The 13,751-nt window shown below is 45.2% G+C and overlaps 1 protein-coding gene across 1 annotated transcript in view; it reads right to left on the reverse strand.

The window, feature by feature from the left end:
* The window catches only part of NRK (Nik related kinase), an 87,018-nt gene that overhangs the window by 57,355 nt on the left and 15,912 nt on the right, over positions 1–13,751 (reverse strand). The window contains exon 3 of the mRNA XM_058032520.1: positions 2,236–2,292. Coding sequence (XP_057888503.1) covers positions 2,236–2,292 — 57 coding nt within the window. The remainder of the gene's footprint in view (positions 1–2,235; positions 2,293–13,751) is intronic.

A 13,751-nucleotide genomic window follows, 5' to 3' on the forward strand; every position in this document is an offset into this window, starting at 1 on the left:
GGCATTTCACAGACCAATGCACTCTGGCTTCCCAGTGCCTCGGTGAGTTTGGATAAAAATGCTCTGTCCCATGGAAAGCCAAGGTAGAAGGGTAAAGGTGAGTGATTGTGCCCCATGGGCCATGTCATGAGGAGCTGAACCCAGACCTGCTGAGCCTCAGTGTCATGTACACCCTTCAAGCACAGTGACCATGGACAAAAGCACCCTCAGCTTCTCAGTGCACACTCAGAATTTCCACTTGCTACCAGCCCTCTTGCCAGCATCACCAGCAGCCCATGTCCCAGGGGTCTGCTCATAAATAATGCTGCTGAAGGAAAGGAAGCAGCTCACAGATGTGCAGGTGCACAAAGCTGTTTTCTTCACAAACCAACACTCCTGGCACAGATGGCTGCGTGCACAGAGATGACAGGTTCATGATCAAAGGCTGTTTTTGAAAATGTGGGCCTATCTGCAGTGGCATTAGAGCTAGAAACACACTCCTCAGACCACAACTGGAAATGAAATCATCAGCCGATAAATACCGCACCAAGGGACCCCTTAGTACTGGGGCAGGTCTAACAACAAGTTTCACATTTAAATGTTATTTTGCTCTCTAGAAAGAATGAAATCAAAGACAGATAGAGGATGATGTGTTGGAGAAGAGCTCTTTGATCACCTGCTCCGCTGGCTGAGGAGACAAGCAGCAAGAATCCAGTCTCCCTGCAAGCACTCTGCTTGTCTAGCTCTGTTAGAAAACAGGAAGCAGAGCCTGCCTGGAGAGGCACATGAGCACACGTTGCCATCAGCTCCCCTTTAACCATTTCACAGGGCTCCCCCCACCCCCGTGCAACTCAACACAGCAGCACTTCCTGACAGATGTCCAGGGATCCCACAATGACCACAGCATCCTGCTGCTGCTCTTAAGAAACCAGCCTGGGGCTGCAGCTCATGACAGCAAAGGGCAGATTTGCTGAGCTCTTGGAGTGCCCCAGATCTGAACAACTACAGCTGGAGCTGGGCAGGCAATTTCTGATGAAATGACTTTTTACTGGAAAAAGGAACCCTGAAGATTTGGTGAAAGAATCAGAATCTTTTGGTGAACAAACGTGGCAGAAGTAGCAGAAGTGACTGCATCCAGACATGCCAGTGCCCTAGCAGCAGAAATACAGCCAACTCTGCACTAGGAAAGTGGAAATAGGAGCAGAAAGCCCTGCACTCACCCTGTGCCAAGCCCAGAAAGCAGGAACAATTGAACACAGTTGAGCTGGAATTGTTCAGGGTTCAGTGGGGGAAGAGCAGCAGGGCAACCCCCTTTGGGCAGTTGCAGTAACATGCTCCTCACCTTCCCATGAAGGGTCTCAATGTGAAAACAGCACAACCTGCTATCACTGCCCTCAGTCAGGACAGGCTCCCCAGCACGGTGTTGGCTCTGTCCCCTGCAGCAAACCAGACCTAAAGAGCTTTGTTTTGTTCTCAGAATCCTGCGAGCCCACTAAGGTAATTCCTAACACAGGACCATTTCAATTTTATTTCCAAGTAAGTAGGCATTACTGGATGCTGCCAAACCAGACTTCTAGGAAACTCAAGAGGAAGAAGCAGGGACTCTCCTCAGCCTTCCTGGGGCTCAGGCTAATGTGGTCTCAAGGAGGCAAACTGCTCCACTACTGGCTGTGCTCTTAAAAGGAGACACAAAAGCCAATATTGAGGAACTTGCTCAACACCCTGTTTCAGCACTGACACCCGTTTATAAATGTGAGTAACACAGTGCCAATTAAACTGTCTGCTTCCCTCATCTGTCAAATCACAATAAAAAAGCACTACATTTGCATTTCTAACATGATCCTGCTTGCTGGCTGTCAGGGCACTCTGAGCAACAGCTGGCATGTGAAGGGATAGGATGTGATGAAACACAGCAGAGGCAGTGCGGAGATACAGGAAATCTTTTAATTGCTATCTCTGAAAGTAGATAATCAACTAGAAATAAGCAGGAAGAGACTTCTTGTCTTTGATATTATTAAACACCAAAATATATGGCAATGTACTCCCTTATTGCTTTGTCACCATTAGTCAGCCACACTTAAAAAATATGGTTATGTTAACACCACTCAGTACTTTATAATACACAAACTGGTGCTCAGGAACCATGATTTACATCAGTGGATCTTCTTTCATGAGCTGTCCACCTTCTCATGATCTGATTATTTATTTTTCCTTGCTGCTTAACAATGACCTTATTATTTCTGGTTTTGCACTCACCTCAGTAACATTCATCACTTTGATTGCTGCCAGCTGCCCAGTTTTAACATGGCGACCCTGTTAAAACAACAGAAGACACTGTGTAAAACATGTAGGCAAACTGAATACATCAACAAATTAGGCCTCTAACAATCAGGTTTGACTAATTGCTTTCAATCATGTTCAAGGTAATGTTCTAGTTGGAGGTGTCCTTGCTGCAAGGGGGTTGGACCAGGTGACCTTTACGAGATCCCTTCCAACCCAGACTATTCTATAATTCTATGTACCAAACAACCTTCCAGTGACACAAAACCACCAAGGTGAAGTTTGGTGATGTGTTACCAGAGCCACACCCTTACTGTACTCTGAATTTAACAGAGTTATCTATTCCTTTCAGCACAAAGGAAGCAGCAGTCTGGGAGAGCTCTGTTCTCACAGCACAACACGGCCCAAGCTCACAGGCCTCCACCTAACTTCTGTTCCACACGTGATGCCAGCCCTCAAGCTCCTCTTCCAGGAAATCTCAGCCTCAGAATGACTGAACAAGCCACGTTCCTGTCCTGCCATCCATGGCTGAGTGTGCTGGGAAGCTGGAAGGCACTGGGGAGGTGGCTCTGTCCCCCACCTTGACGCCTGACATGTCCTGGCAAAACTCTGGGTTCCAGTACATCAATCTGGTAACCTCTATGTGGCTGCCAAGAAACTAAAGTTTTATGCATGTGGTTTTTTTTTTTTTTTTTTTTTTTTTTTTTTTTTTAACTATTTTTTTAATGCTTTTTACTTCAAAATGCTTAGTTTTTATAATTCTTACTTCAGCTGAGTTAACTACAGTTAATATCTCAGCTACTTCCCCAAAATCATGCAAGAGCTTTGAATTTAAAGATGTCATTTTCTGTGATGGTGGGGAAGAACTAACCCAGGACTTGGACTGTGTGAGTGCCTACACATGTCCACAGTTCATTATGGAATGCCCACACCCACAGTCACAGTTTTAAACAACAGACAGCTGGTAACTCCACACTAGTAATAGGCTTGGTTTTGAAAACACAGCTAGGTAAAGGAAGGTAATAGGAAATAAAGCTATTAAAAGAGCAAACTTGCTACTGGGAGTGACAAAATGTGATTCACAAGAACACCCACACGTGAATTTTGCTGTCAGCTGCAGTTTCTGGCTTTGGTGAGGTCAAGCTGCTCAAAGATACCACAGGTGAAGCCTTTCACCACGATAACCAGCACTGACCTCACACTGGAAGATAGTATCAACAGATTTGAATAGGCAGTGGGTTTGCTGTACATCCCAGCTTATCACTTCCATCAGATGTTCAGAAATGGGTTTGAAGCTTTGAGACTGCAATTTTATTCCCAAAATAGAGGTGCCTGCAAAGCTGTATATCAAAATAACTAACTGACAGCAGTTAAAGAAGCCACTGGAAATCAGGAAATCAAATATGAAATGCTGCAGTTTGCAGACAAAATGATTTGCAGGTGCAATTTACACCCACAAAATTAAAAGCTGGGTTGATGTAATTTAAAAACCCAGGTTCTATCTGCACAAAAGTGCACACAAATGTTATTTCTAAGACAAAGCAATTTTGCATCAAAGAAAAATGATTCCTCATTCTCAGGCAATATGTCACAGTCATGTTTTCTTTTACAAAAAACTAAATCCTGCTGAGTTTTTTGTGTATTTAAAGGTGTCCTCTTTCCACGGAAGCACTCCTGGGATTGCAAAGCCTTTCCTCATGAAGTAGAATGATAGGATTTACCCATCAGCAGAGAGCTCAGGAGGAAGACAAACAGGGCACCCTCTCCTCAGGCCACACAGACCTTGGTGGGTGAGTGTGGATGGGCTGTGACCATGCCAGCCCAAAGGATGCTGGTGTTGGGGCAGCATCCATCCCAACGCTGGTCAGCAAGTTCAAAAATAATCAGTGAGTACTAGGCTAACACTGCACTTGAATATTCATCAGAATAAGGGAGAGGGAAAGGCTGGGCATTCAGTCCTGGTGTCAAGGCATAACTCCTGGTCAAGTTGTCCCTCTGTGTAACAGATATTGGTCATTTTGCTGCCACAGTAATTTCCACTGGATGCAAAACCTGCTGCTCTCACTTATCACTATAAATGTGAATATTAACCGCCCCCCCTAAAAAAAGTTTGGAAAATCTTATTTATGTGGAAGAAAATAGCAAGTCCTTTTATTTTATGAGTTGTGATTCACCTTTCTTAAAAAAAAAAAATGTCCCTGTTAACTAAGATGCACAACTCAATCCTGCTCCTGCATTAAGGCACAGACTGCGACTGTGCTGGCAGTTCAGAACAAGAATTACAGATTTCTCAGTATTGGTCTTTTAAACTGTTTGGAGTCAATGTTCCGTAACATCTCTAGAAGCAGTAAACATCCTGAACCCAGCCCTGGGCTTCTTGCTGAGAGACAGAGAGTAATGCCTTAGCAAGGGAAGATTTCAGTGCTGTCCCTTATTTTTTTCATTTATCAATGAATCTCAGAGGTTAGCCAGAGTTCATGGGAAATCTCACATTGCTGCTTCTGCTGAAGCTACTAAGTTGAGCACGTGTGAATTGTTTTAAGAAAAGTGGTGTTTTGATTTTTGTTTAAAGCTTCCAGGAGCAAACTGGCTGTTTTAACTTTTTCCCAAACGAATGAGATGAGCTGATTCATTCACTTCCAGTGACATGACATGCTGAAGTTCATCCTTACAGATTTAATCTGAGAAGAACAAGAGGCACTGCCCTCCCAGCCCTCTGCTCACTCTGCCTCTGCCCATCCTCTCCAAATCATTGCAGTTCAGCCTGCTGTGATTCCAGATCCTCCACTGCACATTTCCCCAGAAACTGGGCAAGGGCTGGAATGTTCTGTGGGATGGTTTCCCTAATAAAAGGTTTAATCTTTCACCCAAATGCTCAGTATAAGAGCTCTGGAGAATGTAGTGAAAACATCCAACAGCCATTTGCAACACCCATATTCCTACCCAGGAGTACAGCATCAAATTCTATCACAGAGCTTAGACACGAACAATTCTGAGGCTCAACGCCTTTCTAAAATTGAAGTTCCACCCTTCATTTTGACGAGGTATCCAAGCTGGAAAAAATTCTCCCATTAGCTTTGAGCCCAGCTAAATTCCTGGTCTCCTCCAGAAAATATTTCCGCATAGTCTGCTGCAGTTGCCAGTTACTCACTACAGCAACACTCAGCAAACCTGAAGCCAGCACACACATTTTTCAAATCTACACACTGCTCATAGCAGCCAGACTTGTGGGAGATGCTTGATGCCAAAGATCTGGTTCTGATGAGCTCCAACCCTGCATTATCACTGCAGGGAGAGGTACATGGAACAGGGCAGATTGCTCAGTGTTATTTCTGTTGGATGTGTATTTACCTTTTCACCTTAGATAAAGGAACTGCTTATCTACGCCCCTCACTAAGGGTCAAGGCATGTACTTTTCTATTTGCATCCAACAAGAGTGTCAACATTAGCAGCCAGCTATTAGCTGATAAAGGGGCTTTACATGAATTAAGTATATTTACAAAATGATGCATTCAGTCACGTACAACACCTTTTCCTCTTATGTTCCAAAAAAAATTTTGGACAGTCCCTGGCTTGGGCCATGATTACAAGAAGAGACCCAAGGTCCCAGTGAGTTTATAGGGCTGCAAGTCACAGGCAGAGAGGTTGGTTTGACAGCTTCCCTCCCAGATCCTGCACGTATCTCTCTTCCTGGGGGTGGGAAACAGCTCCCATCAGCTTCCCTCCCCACCTGGGATCCGACAGATTGGAGTGGACAATTGCAAGCCCAGACAGCAGAAGGCAGCTGTCCACTGGAGTGCTGCACACCGTGCCAAGGCAGCCACAGCAGCCCCAGCACAGGCTTCCTTTCTGGCTCTCATCAATGCTCACGTGTTTCTGGGCCTGTCTGGTGGAGCTGTCCCCACGTAACCGCAGCAGGAAAAAGTGCCTGAGAAAGGCAGGGACTGTCTGCTGCAGGACACCAAGGCAGCGCAGAGCTGGGGCGTTTCACACACCAGAAGTCCTTGCTCTTGTCCCTGTCCTTGCCTTCTTGTCTGCAACCAGAAGCAGCACAAGTCAGGTGCCTGTGTGCAGGAACACCTCTAGAAAACCAGAAGACTTGGACACTTCAAGTTTGCACCTTTGTGCCCTTATGAAGGGCCATTTCATACCAAACACACTCTGCTATCAGGCACGGACACCAGAATTACCACAAGAATGGGGGACTCCTGGCTGACCCATCACTGCCTGCCTATGTAATCCCGAAAGCTGGTAAATACCACAGCTTTAACTCTTGGGACCTTCTCTGGATGTTCAAGACTTGCACTGTAAAGAGAGATGTGGCTGTTGGAGGTGTGGGACTTTGGCAGACAAGGTCCTTCTCCAGCAGACAATCCTTATGGGATAACAGATGCAGCTTGTGGCCACCCACCCTTGGGGAGCGAGGTGAAAGCACAGCTGTGTGCTGCAAGCTCTCACCGAAAGTGAACTCGAGCAATCAGATTTCCTGTTCCAAATGCACTGATGAACTTTGAAGTGTGAGCCCATCTGTGTGGCCCTGCAGGGCGGGCAGCCTGCCAGCTCAGCCCTGTGGGACCGGTCCCCACCCTTTCGCCCCTCTCCATCCTGCAAATACAAGAAAAGCCTTTAAGAGATAATGCAGGCAGTGAACAATGCTCTGTGCAGGGATCCAGGAAACCCTCTGTCCTATTCCACGTGACCTTAATGAAGTCATGATCCTTCTGTTTCCTTTCCACCCGCATAGGACTCTTCTAGTCAGACCCAGTTCTTCAGAAGGGATGAGGGATGTTTGCTAAGCCCAGCCCCAGAGGCAGTGGGAACAGGAGCTCTGCCTGTTCACACTGCAGGCAGGCAGGAGCAGCCTCCCATGGGGCTGCACTGTGCTCCCCAGTGGGTCAGCACGGCAGGGAGAGGAGAACCCCAAAAATATAAAACCTGCAGACAGGCTGCCCCTATGCAGCAGCTTGGACACAGCCACTGTTGTGCAGTAAAAGGCTCCTCACACAAGCATCCTGCTGTCCCTCAGGGTCTTCATGATGCTAACAAGTGGTCAGGGCTTGCACACCTGGGCTGAGTCACCTGAGAAGACAGTTTTTAGGTGAGCTCTATCAGCAGGAGCAGTCCATACCTCACACAGTCATGGTAGGAGCTCTCCAGCTAAAAATACAGCAGTAATGCAAAACCTGAAAGGACCTTCCAGGAATATATTCCAAGGAAGAAGTAATTAAGAGCTTATAGCTTGTTTTTGTTAGTTAATGGCCCAAGGCAAAGTTCAGAGTAAGTCATGCACTGAATACTAGCTCTGGATTTCAGGAACGATTCATTTCATCAGAGACTATGACATGTAATCCACGTCAACTCTGATAGTTTAAACCCCCCCCAAAAACACAAACACAGAAAACTGCACAGACCCCCTCAAACCACAAATGCCTTGGACAGATGGACAGATAGGCACCAGTTTCACAAAGTCTTTTTTTTTTTTTTTAAACGCCCCACAAAGACCTCAGGACACCAGCCAGGTGGGAGCACAGCTATCATTTTGGTTACAGCTTCATCCTTTTAATCACAAACTCAGGCTGCAGAAAGCCTCCTGTGATTGACATTATAAAGTTTTGGTGCTTCCTGCCAGGGAAAGCAAAGCACATCACCCAAACACTGCAAAACACCACCCTTGTCCTCTGCTGGCCAGTGCTGAACAACAGAATTAGTAACACACTGCAGATAACCAAGACAGGCTCCTCAAGGTTTATGTGGTACTGGTCTTTTTTCCTCCTATATGCTAAACTCCACTCTGTGATTTTTCTAAGAAGTCAGCTAAAATTTATCACTTTAGGCATAGACCATACCAATAAGTCAAATGTTATTTCACATATCCCAGAACTTGGGTTGCAAAATATCATCAGCACTAAACCCTAAAATGCCTGCATGTACATATATAAAGAATGGAAGTTAATTAGTAACATCCTGTGTTCTTTAAGACAAAGGCTGCTACCGTTATGAAGAAATATTAGGGATATATATGATTTATAGAGGGATTTAAAATTATTTTTAAAACCCTAAAATGTTACACTGAATTCCAAATTTAAAAAAAATATAATTCTGTAAAGCTTATCACATTTACATAGTAAAAATGTATTGAATATTCAGTGAAAAACAAATTCTTTTCCTCACAAACATCACCACCCTATTTATGTGCAGAACATGTCATTTTATCCCTCCCACTGCTTTTCTCTCCCCTCCTCATATCAGGAGTGGGAATGTATTTGTGCTCACTCAAAGTGAAAATATTAGTTTTATGAATTTTTCCAAATGAAGATTTAGATGTTTCAGGGGTAAGATGTAAAAAAAAGAAAATCAGGAAATTCACTAAGAGCCCCTACTTGTGTCACATGTTTAAAGAAACAAAAAAAAATTATCACTGTAAATCATAATGCCACTGAAGATAACCAAGTTGGCAGTGGTATAGGAGAACTTCCTCTATACTAAAATAGCAACACATTAGCCCAGAGAAGAGATTAGAAAATACAACCTCCACCAGTCACTTAAAATTCTACCCACATGCACATTGTCTACAAGGGAGGGATGGATAAAGGTCATTTCAAAAGGACCAGATCAAATCACCTTGATCTCTGGAGGAAAACAACAGTTTTTCATCCCCACTGTAAATGTCTGTACCACAACCCTCCTGAACTGTAAAACCCAAGAGGCACCAGAAGCAGTTTTTCTGCCCAGGTTTTTTTTATCCTTTCAGTTCCTATTTCCTCCCATTGTATGAGTGGAAACACAGATTGTTTGCTTTGCCTAATGTTTGTCTGTGTCTGACTGCAGACCAGTGGGAAAAGAAAACGAAACAAAGGAACAAATTCAAGCTCTTTCATGAACACATATTTGAATATTGACATTTTTTGCAATATCAGTATGTTCACTTGCTCAGATTACCATCCTCATCCAAAACGTGAACCACTCAAGGCTACTGCATGCTTGTATGAGAAGGGACTAGGAAATGATGTTTTGGGGTACTGAAACCTGCTCCCAAATGGGTCATTCTCACTGTGATCAGCAAGATCAAGCAAAGCAGCAAGCTCTTTTGAAAATATCATTCTAGCCATAACACAGAGAGGTTTGTCCTCTACTGATTTGACATGGGTGGTGTCTGCAGAAGAACAGCCCATGTAATCTTCTGCAGCTCCATGCTCATTTGGAGGGAAGTTCCCATTCCTGTGGCTTCTCCTTGCTCAGCTCACATGCAGACATGATGCTTTAGACCTCCAACTGCTACTTAAAGTTTCTGAACAATGTGAGCAATGAGCAAGACAGAGAGCAGGAAGGAGCAGGAACATGTCTCCTGGGGCAGGTAAAACCAGGGAGGCCTGTCCTGGGAGAGCTGCAGCCCACAGAGCACCTTGGAGGAACAACCTTCCCCCGCCACATTTGGGGTCAGCTCTGGAGGCAGAGCTGCTCCTGGTGAAGGACCAGACTCCCACTGACTTTGATCAGGTCCAGTTTCCGTCTGGTGGTGCTTCAGTAGCATCTGAGGGGATGGCAAACACCAAAGCTCCAGCTCCCCTCTGTTCAAAAGTCATCCAGGTGTTGAGTTTAGAGGGAACTGCTGCCAACACAGAAAGAAAAGCAATATTTTGGGGCCATATGTGGGTCGAGTAACTCAGACAGCCGCACAGTGAGTAGGAGAAGAGCTCTGAGAAGCAGCTTGTGCCGTTATCCCATCTTCCTCACACTACATATACTGGGACATAAAAACTGATTTTGTTGAGCCTAAATATCACTATTTGCACAAGTAACAGCCTTGCTATTCATCCTGGTCTTTGCCATTTGTCACATCCCTTCACATCTGTTGATACAGTCTCAGATTTCCAGCCTCAGACCCTACCAGGGCCTGCCACCCCTGTCAGGCCACGGAGGCTCTGCAGACATGGGATTCTTTCCTCTTTCCATGGGAGTTCTGGCCTGGGGACACTGGGCTGGTGGGGTGTTCAGGACAGCACAGGACAGGGGGGATATGGGGTATTTGAAGTCCCAGGGCTCCTCTTGTTGTGAACAGGAGGGTTGGAAGAGCCCTGGCACAGAGCCAGTCCCACAGAGCACTTGGGAGCCCAGTGGTGACTTACGACAGCAAAGGCCTACTGCACCAGAAGTCTATTCATCCAGAAAAATAAACAATTTTGGAATAGCCTCAGCCTTTGGAAGGCTCCCACTCTGCAGAACAGGGGTTGCTGAGAAGCTCAGGCTGGGGTGAGGTGCAAATCCCCCCAGCCCGGTGGATTTTTGCTGCCTGACTCACTCACATCCGTTTACAGAAATGCAGGGCGCTACAGAAACCTGCTCACAGCACATCTCTCTCTGCTGGATAAGGTCACAGGCAGCCAAGGGTGTGCTGCCAGCCCCATCCTGCTGAAAGGAAGTCAGGGCTGGGCTGCAGGAGGTCAGCTGATGGGTGGCCAGGATTTTGGAGCAAGGATCCCTCAAAGGAAGGTTTTTTGGCTCGCCACTGCTACAAAGCTACAAAGGTTAAGCTGCACACAGCAATTACAAACCTCATGTTAGGAGAGTCATCTTTTAGCTTTTACAGTAATGTAGCTTTATTAACCCTCTATCCCACATAAACACAACCTTGTGTGCACATTAAGCTCTTAGCATTTATATCACTGAACTTTTAAAGATCTTTCAGCATTCTTGTAAACAGCAACTGTAACATAGTTGAGTTTTCTCTTGCATGTAATACAGAACATGGACACGGCTCTGCACAGGTTAAAACTGTGTTGTTGGGGGTTTTTTTCAAAAAAAGGCTTTGAGGCAAGCAGGGTACACAGCTGCAAGTTCCAGCCTAAATGATGAACAGCTACACAACCTTAAGGGTGATTTACTTTCCCACTGCAGTTCTGGGGGTGTTTTTCTCACACGGATTGCAGCACCATGCAGGTGGCTGTGTCCAGCTCACACACCATGGACAGCCCAGCACTAACAGCTGGCATTTCAAGGGTTTCTCTTACAGCCTCTGAGTCCTGCCTTCAGCGTTTCTGGGCCAACACCCTCCCTATGACTCTGTTCACCTGAGGTGAATCCTGAACTCAAAACTCTGCTGACTAATACTGTCAAGTTCAGAAGATCTGAGGTTTGCCTAAGGAAAGGTCATATTCTTTACACACATACCAAACTCCTCACAAAGCATTTAACTGAGGGGGAAAAAAAAAGAGCATTTAATTATGCCTTTTCATTTGGCTCTACCCGGTGAATCCTCTCCAAAAATTAAAAGGGAGTTAATGAACACAATTAGTCTGTGGAAAAACACACAAGCCTCCAGATTTCTGAATTATTTCTGTAAGAGATGAGCTACATGGCACTGATCTCACAGCAGCAGTCAATTCCCATTTCCTTCCAAAATCCTATTGGCCAGATGGTCCAGAAAACTCAAGGGAAAATTACTTAAATGTTTGGAAAGGCTTTCAGTGTTAAGTTAGTCTCCAAAATGAAACCAGACTACCCTTTTAATTAGTCCTACAAGTGAAGTATAGCTCGCTTTTCTAATGAATTTAAAAGAGAGGAGATTCCAAGTTCAAAACCAAAAAAAAATCTGAATTCACGAGGAGCACTGGCGTTATTTTTTTCTAAACTGATCTAATCAGCTTTGTACAGCAGAAGCCTGGCTGGCAAAGGTTCCCCTCTCAAACAAACTACAGGTCAGATGCACAGGAACAGTTCCTGAACAGCTACAAGCAGTTACTGCTCAATGCTTCATCTTCTCAATTTCTGTATTACTTGTAGGGATTGAAGTCAATCACAGCAGGGTAGAAATGAACAGTGAGGTCTTGAGAGGAAGAAAGAAATAACTACCCCTGCAGAATAATTTCAAGAAAATGGCTAAACACATTACAGCTGAAGAACCGCAGAGCCTTGAGCAATGCAGCTCAGCGTAATTACAAGCACACACGAAGCAAAAGCAGCAGTGAATCATTGGAAGAACTGGTCACAAGAGGTACCAATAATTTCCTGAAATTAACTACTTAACAGCCCTAACTGGATTTTTGAAACTCTCATCTCTTTGTCTCGCCCTGTTTAAACAAGCCAAATTAACTCTGTGCAGGGCAAGATGAAGCAGTGAACTGCACAGAGAGCTGTGTGTGGGTGAAACAGCCCCAGAGCCCCAGCACAGGCTGGGGGCCCTGCCCTCCTCCCATGCACTGCCCCCTAACAAGGGTTCCCTGCAGCCCTTCCCACCACCAGCTGCCCCAACCATGGCTTGTCCCAGCACTGAGGTCCTCACACCCACTTCTGCCCCACTGAAGGCAACCTGTGTCCTAAGGAATTTCTGCTGAGTTTATTATTATCTCATAAAGGGTCACATTTCTAAAACAAAGCTCACCTTAAATGAGAAAAGAGTGTATTTTCAATGGTTTCCCTGTTGGAAAAGGTGTGATTGCGCAGATTCTCTCACAGATTTGAGCCAGAGCTTGTGACACAAGAAATAAACCTCAGCCACGGCTGCAGTGTGTGTACTTGTGTAAAAGGACCTCTGACAAGGCACTGCAGGGCTGCCACCCAAAGTTCACAGCCCATGGGATTTGAGGCTCTGCACAAACCCACAGATGGAAACAGGGAGCTCTCACTGCCCTGACCCTCAACACTCACTCGTGTTCCGGGTGTGGGATGGAGGGCATCGCCCTCACTCAGGTTTGCCAGCTGCTCTGCCACAGGGAGATTCCTCAGACAGCACTGGGAAACTCCATGAGCTTCTTCCACACCAAATACAACAGGGTCCGGGTACTACAGACAAAAGGGCATGCACAGAAACACAGAGAAATACTCAAAACTGAAACACTGAAATCCCCTGGCCTAGCCTAGGGTACCTCAGATGTCAGCGAAGCTCCCTCAGAACCCTTCCCATGGTTGAGTCTCAAAGCCACTTCTCATTTTCCAAGCTCTGAGCCCTATGTGCTTCCTTTACCTTCTAACAGCAATAGCCTGTCCAAGCAGCTGCATCACATCCAAAGCAGCTGTCAAGAAAGACAGAAACAAAACAGCAAAACAACCTCAACATTCCACAAGGCATCCAGCTAATGCCAGCAACTTGCTGGCTTACGTGTAGAATATAAATTTTAAAAGCTAGCATTTCAGCTTTAACATCTAGCTGTGCTCACTTAAAAAAACCACTTAAAAAGTGTAACTATCCACAAGTTTCCAAAAAATCTTCCTTTTGCAGCTCCTTTGCATATTCCGTCATCTACATCCAGATGCCAAAATACACCACCAAGAGCTCACTGCTGCTTTGGATAAATATGAAATTATGTGCCAGAGGAAAATTTTGCAGGATAAACTAAAACTCTACAGCATTGCCAATGCACATATTTAAATAACAGAAATTTAAATTATTAGGTCTCTACTTACAACAAAAGGGTCATTAAAAAAAACATATCAAAGTGCATATGAAAACCAGAAAAGCCATCTCCCAGCTGCTTTGAATTGCCTTCTACCTTCTG

The sequence above is a fragment of the Melospiza georgiana genome, chromosome 12, assembly GCF_028018845.1.
Source record: "Melospiza georgiana isolate bMelGeo1 chromosome 12, bMelGeo1.pri, whole genome shotgun sequence".
NCBI lineage: Eukaryota > Metazoa > Chordata > Aves > Passeriformes > Passerellidae > Melospiza > Melospiza georgiana.